Source organism: Charadrius vociferus, unplaced genomic scaffold (genome assembly GCF_000708025.1).
Source record: "Charadrius vociferus isolate BGI_N301 unplaced genomic scaffold, ASM70802v2 scaffold487, whole genome shotgun sequence".
NCBI classification, from domain to species: domain Eukaryota; kingdom Metazoa; phylum Chordata; class Aves; order Charadriiformes; family Charadriidae; genus Charadrius; species Charadrius vociferus.
In genome coordinates, this window is record NW_009649169.1 from 1205949 (window position 1) to 1219093 (window position 13145).

The window sequence follows — 13145 nt, forward strand, 5'->3', positions numbered from 1 at the left end:
TTTAGTAACCAAATATAAAATGGTATTGAACCTACCTTATTTTCGGTAGGCAGTTTCCCATCCTTCCACTGGATCTCTGCACCCTTAGGTAGCCAATGTTGGCGTGGTTTCCCTGCTGGCTGAATTGTTTTCTGTACTGGCTGTGTTACAGAGAGAAACTCAGTGACCAAAGAGGCTCTATCTCTCGCACAGTACATGTATGCAGCACCCAGATATTGTGCACCTAAAAAACCAAACCTCAAACCCAAAGCCTCTACTGCAGGCAAGCACTGTCGAGTGGGGGTGGGAGAGGAAGAGGAGGGGGGAATGGATGGGTGACGTGGCTTCCTGGGGCACCAGGGCCGGCAAGGGCGTGCTGCTGCTGGTGGCCTCCATAAAGTGACTAGCAGGTTGCAGCATGAACTCCCTCTAGGATCCCTCGACTGACATAGCAACTTGGGGCGCTCTCGGCAAGAGGAAACCACATGCCTGGCCATCAAGCTTTTCTGCGAAATGGTGTGACAAACCAAATGGTAAAATCCAAGCACTTCAAACCCCAACAACGCACGGCCTTTGTTACTGAAGCCTTACAATGTAATCTGGTTTTGCTTCCTTCTCTCCTTATCGTCTTTTTTTATCCCTTCTTCTTCCTCCTGAGCTACAAGGAAGAAGAAAAATAGAAGAACCAGAAATGCAATTTGCAGGGCTGATGGTTCAGGGAATAAGTATGTTTTAATTCACACATTGTCATTGCAGTACATTGCTGGAAAAGAAAAAAAAAAGTCTCTGTAAGACTTCAGTTGTCTGCAGCAATTTTATCAAAATACAGAGGTAAAAAGTGTCAGGTAGTTAACTGGACAGTTTCACAGCATGTGCTGTCCCCTGGTGACGTGGGATTTTGCGGCTAGATGTACACTACCACAAGCTACGTCTCAGCTAAGCAGCCCCCTCCTTCATTTCTCTTTTGCACTTTGCTAGGCAGTCCCACAACGGATTTCAGCACTGGTGGCTGCAACTTGCAGTCCTTTACAGCTGAGGGCAGTGCGATAGCAGAGGGAGGGAGCCCCGTTTGCGAAGAGATCACAGATCAAACACCTCCAAGCCAACCACGACCGAGGATAAAGAGCTGTGGCTGCGTACAAACTACCTTTGTGCCGTCTGATCTAAGGCTTGTGCACAAACATGACACTTTGTCTGTGACCCTGCTCAAACGCGCATCGCCTCGTCCTGCAGCATCCCTTGGCTACTGGCTGCAGGTCCTGGTGCAGCCCGCCCCGATGCAGTGACGCAGGATGGAGTGTACGTCAGTAGATGCCCCAGTGTACTGCAGCTCTCCAAATCAGGCCGAGATGTAGAGGGATTTGCCGTATGCAGGCATTATTTGTGAACATGTTATAAAGTTCCAGGCCTGCTCAATTGCATCTGACAAGCTGCTTCCCAATACTGGTGCCTACTACTAGTACTGACGGACCAACCTCCAAAAGTCACTACAATTCAGCAGTGGATGAAACCATGTCCCTCTGTTTTGTTCTCTTTACAGGCAATGCCTTGAGAGGCAGCATTGAGTCCTGCTGTCGAGGTAGGCAGCTACTCGGTTGTTAACCTGCGTTTGGATGGTTGCAAAACCAATGTTTTAGACTGACAGTTGACAATACAATGTTTTAGACTACAACTGTGCCTGAGTGGGTCCCGTCGGCAGTGTTTTCCAGAAGTTCAGCTAGGCAATTTATCTATATCATTAGTCACTTGGGCTGTGTGGAAATGTTGTCATTTAGTGACTGTACAATTAATTCCTGTATGTCGTTTTCTGATTTACTGGGAACTAGAGAGACCATCCTAGTGCAGCAGAAATGAAGGGAAGAATGTGAATCACTGGGTTTTTCAAGCAATGTTTTCAGAACTATCTTCTGCCTAATTTATTCCCAAACTTTCACTGGCTCTGGGAAGGGCCTGAAGCTCGGGCATGGTGTGTAATTCTCAGAAATGAAGCTGCTGTGCAGCTGAAGCAGGAGAGCATGGGATCTGACTGACAAGTAAGGAGGAGGTTTGTAATCCACCAGAAGTCTATGCAAAGATGAACAGATGAGGAACTGTTGGAATAAATGCCCTTAAAGATACCTTCATAATATTGAAATAAGCGGTGGAGTTAATGAGTGGACCTCACATTCCTGCCTGCCTTATGTTTATAGTAGTGAATCAAATACTGATGTTGGCTGGTCCCTGGAGGAAGGGGGGGTGGGTCAAAAGAGATGCTGCAGCAGTCAGGTGTGCATGCAAACACCCACACACATGGGTTGGGAGGGGGTCGCGGCATGCCCGGGTTCCCTGTGGCATCAGGAGCTGTCAGGGCAGAGACAGAGCCTGGAAGGAGCAGCCAGCATGCACGGCTCTCTATCACCAGGCAGAGGATGCTGTAAACAATTTAAAGTCAACACATTTGTCCAACTGCAATAGCCATCTCCATCCTTTGCTTGGATGGTGCTAAGACTGAAGGTTTGCTCTTTACTGAAAAGTGTTTGCTGTAGCAGCACCCAGGTTTTCAGGGTTGTTTGGGAGGACTTTTGGAAGATTAGAGTGTTTCTGGCAGAAAATAAAATGGTTAAAGCTGACAAGAACATTTCCTATGAGGAAAAAAAACACATCAGCTGGGCTTGCAGTTCTCCTTTAAATCAAGTACAGTTCCTTTTTTGATCACTAAGTGGTGAAGTTCAGCTATGAAGATTTCACCAACAGTGTCTGCAAGCTTATGGAAAGTTCTTCTGTTCATCTTTTGTTTCAAAATTGCAGCAGAGCTCAGGTGAGGACACCAGCAAAGCCTGGAATGAATCTTTGCAGAGATCACTCGCACCCTGCTAGGAGGCTTTGGTGCAAAAGGACACAGTTTCAGCAAATTTTCAATTATTTTTTCAGATCTGGAAGCTCTGAGAGGCTGACAATTGGAAATTAAATGTCCGTTTGTGAACTTCCATTTCAAGGCTGGCAGTTTTCCCTCTGACTTGGTCCAGAGCCTATTTGAGCTCTTTGTGTTGCTTAATAGCTGTAAAATGGTCTGGCAAACCCCACAAGAACCGTTTTTCATTGATTTCACATTTTGGTCAGGCCAGAATTCCCTTCCAGGAGTCTTGCAGGAAAATGCAACTGCGAAAATAACTCAAGAAAAAGAAAATGAGATGTGATACCTCAAAGGAAAAAGACAATAATATGAAGCAATTGCAGTTTACAGAGTGATCGGAATGAATTATTGAACCTACTCAAAAGCACATCCAAAATGTTTCTTTAGCAGAACACTGATACTTGGGCTGTTTCTGTTTTCATGTGATTAATTACCCCTTGAGAGATGAGAAGGAACTGTGGATGTGTAAGCACATCTGAGAATCTTTTTCGCCACGTCATGATTTGGGCCCATTGGCTTCCCTCAACTTATTTGCATGATTCAAGGTTAATCTGTGCAGCAACTCAACTAAAAGAAAAAAAATGTAATGAAATCATAGTCATTTGGAGTAGCAAGAATTTGCAAAAATGTAAGCCGCCTAATCAGAAAGCAGAAACCTGAATCACAGTTTACAGGTTTGATTAGCAAATGAGGTCTCGCCAGCCGGTTGCCCCACTGTGCAGTGCGCGAGTGACCCGTGGGCTGAGAGTTTTGTCGGTTTCAGCAACGTGATCACAGCCAGCAGAAAAAGAGAAAGACAGGTGTAAAAATGACAGAGCGAAAAAGGCACAAAAACAATGACTCAAAGCAGCTGTGTGAGCTATTTGTATATCATCTCAGGTGAGGGCGGAGAGGGGTGTGTTTGCCAGACGGCAGCCCTGTCTTTCCCAGGCATGGAGCTGGGGAAGGAGCACGAACCTGCAGAAGTGGGGGCAACCTCAGTGTAGGAGAAGGGAGACCAAGGCTCTGCTTTTTCCCCAAAGTAACGTATGACCTCGACCCAGGGTTGGGCACCTGGCTAGCTCTGGTCTCCTCACCTGGAAGAAGTGTTGCGTTACAGCAGCATCAACAGGTCCAGGGTCTCCACCGATTTACACGTGGGGTTCAGAGCCCTAACTGGGTCCTCTGAGTTACATGTTGGGGACATTTATATTCCTCTTTGCAGCATGACTTTTGACTTGAGCTCCTTTCCTTGAGCTCAGGTCAGGGCTAGGGTGGCCTCTCCTCCTGCCCCTTGCAGACTGACGGGCATCAGGCACTCAGCCCGCTTAGAAGCCTGGGCTTTTATTTCAGCACTTGCAAAAAGCTAGTCTTATTGAAAAGGTACTTGTGGAAAGCCCAGCTTTGTAACCCCGTTACCCCTGTCTGTCTAGCAGCCCAACTGGGAAATCTTCGCTTTCTGGCTCTGAGATTTGTTGTCACATCCCCCGAAATTTTTGTTATTCGTCTGAGTGCTGGAGGGCAGGAGGTTTTTACGAGATGCCTCTTACCGTATGCGCAGGGAGGGGGAATGTCCCTAGAGTACAAGCGAAGAGTATAAAAAAGGGGAAGCCACACTCGAAGGATCGGTCGCTCGCCTGTCTCGCTGAGAGCACAGCTAAGATGATGGTCGCCTGTCTGCTCCTCTCCAGCATCTGGACCGTGGCATCAGGTAACTCCCTTGTCTGCCTGTCTGTCTGTATAGTTACTGTAACTGCGTTAGGGACCTCGGTGGTCTCATCAGCCTGCTGCTGTGCTGCTGAGTGTCCCCCCCTCGCATCCCCCCGGGGTGAGCCCAGCGGTGACAGGGAACTTGTGGCGCTGCACGCGACTGCACCACTCGCGTGGGGCCCCAGACATGTCACCGCTGGTTGCGCTGGCAGCATCCTCTCCTTAATTTACCACCAGCGCATATATAAGCTGCACACAGATATATGGATTTATTGCAATTTGCAAACCATAAACCGGGCAAATGCCCAAACGCTCCCAATGACCCATAGGACTGAAGTTTGATTTCATCTTCTGCGGTGGTTGGGATTTGGGTCAGAGTATGGCACTGATTTGCTTTAGCCAAGACAGAATTATTTATAGTGATGGACATGGTGCTTGTAGGTGTCTGCTCAGGCCACTAAAACTGTCGGTGTGTTACATTTGTTTTTGTAATTAAAAATCATGTAGAAAAGCCTGGATTTGCTTCAAACTAGCTTCCATGGTCATGGCTTGTATTCTGCCTATGGCACTACTGAGCTCTGAAAAACAAAATGACTGGCACAGCTTCACAGCTGCTTTCTTGGTCTCCTGCAGAGATCTACCTGGCCGTGGCCGTAGGACCTGAGTGAGCTTTGTCGGGTGGGTTAGATAACTGGGTACTGCAGACAGAGCAGACACTCACTCCTCTTTAAAACCTGCAAAGATATTTCCCTTTCTTATTAATTGAATTGTATGTTTTCAGTGCTGTAACGGTCCCTGCTGATATCTCCCCTCCCGTGCTGATGTACGCAAACAAACTTTAAAAACTATTATCCTAAGAGGAGGAGGTGAGCTGTCAAATCCAGGGGCATCCGTTTTGCTTGCCTGCCCCCTTAATAGTTTTTCCACGTGTCTGTGAACTGGAAGACGAAACTGATTTTTTTTTTTTTCTTTCCCCTGGAGACCTTCAATACCATGGCACTTATGCTATGAAAGTTTTCCATCTGTGGGCTTTCAGCGGGGTCTAAGCTGTTTCCCAGCTGCACAGCCTCAAGCCTGAGACAGGACAGATGAAGTTTGCCTCTGGTCCTCCCTACCTTGCTTTTTGCTTCTGGTTTTCCGTTCTCTTGTCAGCCTCTGACAAATGTGGATGCACTATCTATAGCAATACATGTAAGAATTTATATCAGCTTTACTGATTTCCTTCTCACCACACCGCAAGAGGGTTCAGAGAGCAATAATGCACTGGCAGCTCTTTGGGCATTAGCATGGCTGAACATTTAGGGAACCTCTCCATGGATGCCTGTGGGATAACAGTCTTAGCAGACAGATATCAATCACTCCTGACACTGGAGCTGCCTTTCTTGGTGGCACTCTCTACAGCACAGGTATCAGGCTGGTGACAGGTTTTGTCTGAGAGGTGTCAGGTCCAGCTGAATTCTGAGGGCAATTCTTTTGAGCTGCATTTTCATTTTTTCCATGGATGGAGGGGCAGAGAGACCCTCTGGAGCTGCTCTGCTCAGGAGGGAGGGTGAGGGGCTGAGGGACCTCTGATGGGGGTGTGTTGCAGAAGGGTGGTGAGAAACATTGAGTGCAGCACCTGTTTTTCCTCCAGGCTCTGTGCAGGTGATGCACAGAAAGGTCCAGTCAATCCAGGCAGGAGGAAACGTTACTTTTTCGTGCCGGTCAGTCACAAAAGAAGATGTCCTACAGGTGACCTGGCAGAAGGAGGTGGACGGGGTTGAAGACAACATAGCGACTTACAGTACAATGAATGGCCAAAAGATTGCGAAGGGCTACGTTGGCCATGTGAGCTTTGCCCACAGTGAGTTACAAGCTTCGGCTATCTCCCTTCATAGAGTCACCCTCCAAGATGAAGGATGCTACAAGTGCATCTTTAACACGTTCCCCTCGGGGGCTGTCACCGGCAGGATGTGTCTCAAAGTTTACGGTAAGGCATCAAAATTGTGCATGGGCTGTCATCTGAGGACTAAGTTATTTTCCCTGGAAAAAACCTTCCCTGACCACTGGTCATTGCTAAATTGCTGCGGGAAAGGTGGCCCTGCTTCCCCTCCAGCTCTCCCTCTCTCTCTGGTTTCACCTCTGATGGGAAACCAGCGTTTAACAGTTCTTTAATTTTCTTCCCCTTTAAGTCAACAACAGCGAGATCCAAAAGCTGATGCGTCACCCATGACTTCCTCCAAGTTTCCCTGGCCGTGTGCTGTGCTGGCAGCTGGCCTGCTGCGACCTTGAACCCCATGCTCCTCTGCTTCCTTTTGCTGCTGCTCTTGCCTCCTAACCCTGGAAATCGGGCATTTTATTTTTTTTTTCACTCTGCCTTCGGTTTTAAAAAACCAAAACATTCAAGAGGCAGAGTTGCATATGCATGACCAGAGTAGCTGATTTTGAAGCTATAGTAAAAATGACAGTGGTTAGGCTGGGTTCAAGAAAGGTATTCATGCTTTGCCACATGAATATGCTGTGCAGGTCAGCATCAATGAGCTTCAAGAAGAGAGTCAGAGCAAATCATGAGTCGAGGGGGCAATATTTGACAATTGTCAGCTAGCAAGTACAAGCTGAAATATAGACAAATAGATGAACTGAAAAGCAACAAGAGGGAAAAGCTGTTTATCTTTTGAGGGAGGGCCTTGTTCTGCCAGTGAGAAAGCTGAGACATTAAACACAGCCTGAGGACACCCTGTTAGCTCCTGACTTTCTCATCATTTACTGTGCTGTGGGGACATTGACTGAAGATCATGTCTCATGGGGAAACATCAGTGTTTGGGACATGCAGATGGTGGTATGACCCCTGCAGAGTATTTTGTTTATCTCTACTACCTTCTGCTGACAAAGACAGGCATGCCCACACACATACCCATGTGCCAGGAGTCCTCCGTGTGGAAAAAAAGCTGCTCCTGGCTTACAGGGGAAAGATGACTTAAGCAATAGGGGAAAGGCGGTGGGGAAATACGAGGGAAAACCAAGTCTGGAACAAAAGTTCTTTTTCCTCTCTCTTTGGAAAGCTCCTAGAGCAGAAGAGAGAAATCAGGAGAAATTCACTCCGTATTTCAGATACGAAGAGGAAGGTGTTCCTAAAAACACCCAGCCCTGAGTCATTCAGAGGGTAAACACTGATTTATACGTTACAGGAAAATATGGAAGTGCCTTGCAGAGGGATCCCTTTCTCATTTATCATGTAAACCTAAACACAGAGTTAGATTTATTTTGTTTTGTTGATTTGTTTGGGTTTTTTGTTATCCAAGAGGGGAAATATTTCCCCAAATTACCAGCCTTGTGACTATGATTTGCCCTTTAGCAGAGCACTGCTTGAAAACAAAAAAAAGGTTTTCTGCTGCTACACACACTCCTGCGAGCATCTCTTCCTCCATCTCAGATGAAAACACACCAGCTGAGAAGGGTTTCACTTCTCTCAGGGGCAGGCATAAACCCACTGCTCCTGCTGGGCCAGTGCGCGATGGTGGGCCACTGCCAGGGGCTGGGTCGCGAGGGTCATGGTGGCCTCCCAGAAATGTGCTTTATCGAACATGTCCTGGAGGGCACTCAGGAATAAACTAAGCGCTCGGTACTGTGACGCAAGATTTTGATTCACATACGGCATATTTCACTGGAGCTAATTTATGTGATGCTACTCAAAAGCCACAGTTTTACTCCTTTATTCCCCAACTCATAATGACAGGAACAACTTGTCTGAATAAGCCCCGAGGACTCGCTGGGACAGAGGGTGAGGGCAGCAGGAATGTCCCAAGGCCCAAAAATTCAGGGCAAGGTGAGCAAGCTGGCTTACAGAGTCACTGGCTGAAAATGAAACGCTGCCATGTCTTTGCCCTCAAGAGGGGACTGCCAGGGAGTTTACAAGCTGGTAATTGCCCGATTACAACAGCCTTCGCAAGAGGGGCTGTTCCAGGACGGGCACCGTCACTGCGTGATGAGGGGAAGTGAAACCGCCTAAGAACTGGGTACCACACTGTGAAAAAAGAAACAGGTATGACTGGAGGAATCTCAGACTTGCCTGGCTGAAAACCAAGCAAACCCAAGAAGAAGCAGAAATTTCCAACCCTGCAGTGAAAACTATTTTGGAACAGCATCATTTCAAGTGTGCTTGACAGGTCTCTTTTGAATGGCCTGCTCCCCTTCCCCCTCTGCTGTGCATTGGAAATGTTTTGCCAACCTTCATCACCAAAGAGGATGAGAATGAAACCCAGGAAGGAGATACAGTTAGCAGGTACATAGAGAGGGGGATGTCCCCGCACAAGAACAGCCGAGACTTGATGGGTTACAAAACCCCCCGGGTGCTTGCTGAGCTGTCTTCAGGATCCTTCTGCCTTCATTGTAGAGGGCACCATGCACATGGAAGGCTAGAGAACAGCAGAGAAATGCCATCACTATTTCTTGGACAGGGAAACTGAGGCACGGGGTTGCTGATGAACATCCACATGGTTGGAAAAGGCTTTCTGTCATCATGAGGCATACTGGAATCCCTAAAAACTTTTGTCAGTCTCTCTGAGACCACTATCAAGACTTCAAACATGAAGAGCACATCTTGACCTGACAGTCCCCCTTTAATTACAGAAGGCCATTACAGATAATCAAAGCTGATGTACTTCACTATAAAGCCCCCTTTTCAAATACTCGGGAACACCGCCACAGCTCGAATTTGGGAACGTTTGTGTTACTGCTCTGCAAGAGCTACTAATGCAAGCACTTGCGCACAACATCTCTTGTGGGTACGTTTTTTTACAGGAAACAAATATTTTGGTGAAAGACAAAAGATGCAGTTAACTTAAGCGTATGCATCAAACATCAACAGTGGGTGCAGGCTAACAAACAGTGTAGTGTGACTGTACGGCAAAAGCAAGCACTTGCTGGTTTTGACTGTGCATCTATTACAGACACTTGCTGGGGGGGAAGCTCAACCCTACAGGATTTTTTTCACATGGTAATCATTCCTTGGGGCCCGATGTGAGAAGAGAGAGGACTGCTTAGTCAGAAGAAGAGCAGATGTGGAGTGCATGTGTTTCTACCAAGATACTGAGCAATTTTTCTCATCCCCTCTGGAAACCTCTGCGACAGCTTTCCTTTACTGCTCTTGGATGTTGCAAGCTAATATTTGAAGCTAATGTCGTGGGTGGCTGTGTTATTTTTATGCATCCCGTGAGCAAAAGAAGAAGTTCAGAGTTCATTTACTAATCAAAACATAAACTGTTTGTGACACTTGTATTTTCATACATGGGAGATTTTGAGAAGTTCCAGCTGAAATCCCCCTACACATTTTTCTTGTTGCTGTCAGAGCAACACTAGTGGGGATTGAGTTTCTGCCTATGGGTGATGCAAAAAATGAGAAATACCCACTTTTTTTTTTTTTTTTCTAGGCAGGCATGATAGTAGAAAATAAGGGAGGTCTATCCATTAAAAAAAACAAAAAACAAAACAACAAAAAGCAAAACTAATGGTATACAATGTCTTGCTTCTACCTTCTGGTAGTTAGGGCTTGGAGGATCCAGATGAGGTACATCTGGAATTGTACCAGGAGGTTATAGGTACCAGTATGCATCTAGCTAGCACAAGCCCTTTTCCCCTTTAACAGGATTATTCGGTGTCTTCTACACCTCATTGATATGTAAATCTTCATTTACTTCCCAAAAGGAAAAAGAATCATTTATCCTAAGAATAACCAGATTTTTTTTTTGTTTAAAAGTAGGATTGCTAAATTATAGTGATAAGTTTGCTAGTTTTGGGACAAAACTTAATTTCAGCATAAATATTGTGCTGACCACTATTTTTGCTATGTAAATAGTAATTTACACATGGAATATTACTAAATATAGTAATAGATACATTTTTAATCATGGAGCATTCATAGTAACTCAGACTTAAATGAAACTAGATTTGCCACTGCACTTAAATGGTTAAAAAAAGTAATACTCTTAGAAACAGGCTGCTGTAAGTAGAGTGTGGTTTGAACCCCTATGCCATCAGCACATGCGCTGAGGCAGAAGGCAGGCTGGTCAGCTGCCATATGGAAACCTGTGGATTGCACTCCCCAAAGAAGCTACATGCCTTTATAGATCTTAGTCTGATCAAACTGAGCTAATTAGACTGGCTTTGAGCTGGGGCTTGGACTGGATGACCTCCAGAGGTCCTTTCTGACCTAAATTATGGTATAATTTTATGGCTGAGGAATAAATAGATGATTCTCCACCAGGGATAGATGTGTTCAGATCTGCCCTGGAGTTCTAATCAGGTTGAAAACAGCTTCCTGTGGTCCTCCCCTTTCTTTATTCCTTGCCAAGAAGACATTCAAAACCCGCCTGGATGCTGTCCTGTGCAACCTGCTGCAGGTGACCCTGCTTAGGCAGGGGGGTTGGACAAGATGATCTCCAGAGGTCCCTTCCAACCCTGACCATTCTGTGATTCTGTGAAATACAGTTCATATAAACAAGCAGGCTTCATGTGAGTGAGTAAGTATGAATGATGCCTGTAGTTCATCCTTCTTGCTAAGACTAAATGTAACAGCATCCGCAAATCTTCTAGGGTGAGAAGCAGCTCAGAACAAATGATCTTCAATAAGGGCTTTGAGAGATACCATAGTGCCCCCAAAACCCAATACTAGTGGGAAGAAAGTTGTACAAGCACAAAACCTCCACAGGTGAAATCCTGTGGTGTAACCACATACAAATTCACTGTTACTGTATTGCATAAACAGATGCACTTAGTCCTTTGGTCCACAAGTCTGAACGTCTAGCAGTAATAAAGCTAATCCTGCAGACACATTTAAGGGAAAAGAACAAGAATTTGGAGCAGTCAAGCCCTTTCAGAGACAGGAGGATGTGGTTTCATGGTTTCACTACCTGTTGCTTTTTACTCGTCCATAATCACCACTTCTCAGCTAGGATGCTGCAGTGCTGCTACTAATAACAGAATTGAAACACAGATGCTTCTACCCTCTTGTCCTTTTTTTTTTGCCAAACTCTTCATTTCCATGTTTATTTGTCTCTGCTGGGGCTTTAGGGAGGGGGAGGCATGATTCGATACCAAGGTTGTCCTTCAATGGTAAATATAGATGCTCTTTGTTCAAACATGAGTGGAACGTCATGGGTTTTGTCTCTTTGTGTTTACAGCCATCTCGAACCCCAAAGTGGAGGCTAAGCTTATACCCAGTCCAGACAAAACTGAGGACTCTGAGAACGTGGTGGGGATGAGCTGCTCGGCAACAGGGAAGCCTGCTCCAAAAATCACCTGGCGCCTTCCCAGCATCCTGCAGCAGAAACCAAGGGAGTACCACATCAGGCTCGGCAACCAGACCGTGACTGTCATCAGCAATTTCACCCACGCCCAGCCCAAAATCCTTCAGGAGTACCCCATTGCCTGCATGATCCAACATCCCTCTCTAAACGTGACCCTGGTCCTGCCCACTGACAGCCTGGCACAGGGTCAGTATGTAACTGCTCCTGCCCTGGAGTAGGGAGGACACCATGAAGCACCTCCTGGGGTAGATCAGAAACTCCTCCAAGAGTTGGCAGGCAGGTGGGGAAGGCACTTGGAAAAGCAGCCAGGTCTGGGCTAGGGAGGGACAGTGGAGGTGCTGAGGAGTAGCCAGACATCCCGGGTGATGGCATACAATGTCTTACTGCCTGTCATGTCCCTGGCGTGCCATGATGTGCTCCAGCCTCCCCGCCTCTGCTGAGGACTCGTAGGGTTTCCCTGTCATGTAGCCTGATGCACCAACACAATGTGCCAGCTTTGGGTGGCTCGGAGGGGCTGGGTGCTGTGTGCCCGACCACAGCATCAGACCCCAAACACAGGTCTGCTGGCAGTGCCACTTGTGTGCATGCCGGCATGCGCTCCCAGTGCCCCTATCCACCCTGTCCCACTCCAGGGACTGGCCAAGAGAGGTCTGCAATGGGGTTTGGTTGTTGTTTTTTTTTTTCCCCTTCTTACACAAACTGAGTACCCCCTTCTTTCCCCACAGGTCTGGACAGCAGCGTGGCACCGGCCATTGCCATTGCTGTGGGGGTGCTGGTCCCCCTAACTTCCCTCCTCCTTCTCACCTGCCTCCTCCGCCACTGCCTCAGGCACCTACGTGACCCAGAGAGAAACTCAGCCCAGCTGTGCTGGGTAGGTCTGCTGCAGGGCTCAGCCCCACCAGCTGCAGGACTCACCACTGGGACCCGAATCTGTCCGGCCACTCTGAGGCTGGCTGCCTGCTGCCCAGCCCGGGCTGCACCCGGGGCTGAGGGGGACGAAGGGATCAGCCCCCAGCCAGCCCAAGCACGCTGGGATTGGGAAACCTGAAGGTGCTTAGCCAGCCCCATAGGAGCCCAACAGTGATGACAGCTAGAAAACATTCACTTTCTCGATGACAAGACATGCTGCGGGGGAAGCATCGCTCTGTTACTATATTTATGCATGTAATAGTTGCCCGCACCCTTGCATCATGCTTCTGCATCTCCTAAAATAACCTCCCTCTGGCACGGCCAGTGCAGCTCGTGGAGGAAGCAGCTTCCAGGACATGTCTCAAACAAAATGGGGTCTCTGGAGGAAGAGC

The 13145-nt window shown here is 47.3% G+C and overlaps 1 protein-coding gene across 1 annotated transcript in view; it reads left to right on the forward strand.

Annotated features, from left to right (window-relative positions):
- The first annotated feature begins 4513 nt into the window (after positions 1-4513).
- LOC104289551 overlaps positions 4514-13145 on the forward strand; it is a 26126-nt gene continuing 17494 nt past the window's right edge. Inside the window, exons 1-4 of the mRNA XM_009888509.1 lie at positions 4514-4562; positions 6195-6530; positions 11719-12030; positions 12570-12715. Coding sequence (XP_009886811.1) covers positions 4514-4562; positions 6195-6530; positions 11719-12030; positions 12570-12715 — 843 coding nt within the window. The remainder of the gene's footprint in view (positions 4563-6194; positions 6531-11718; positions 12031-12569; positions 12716-13145) is intronic.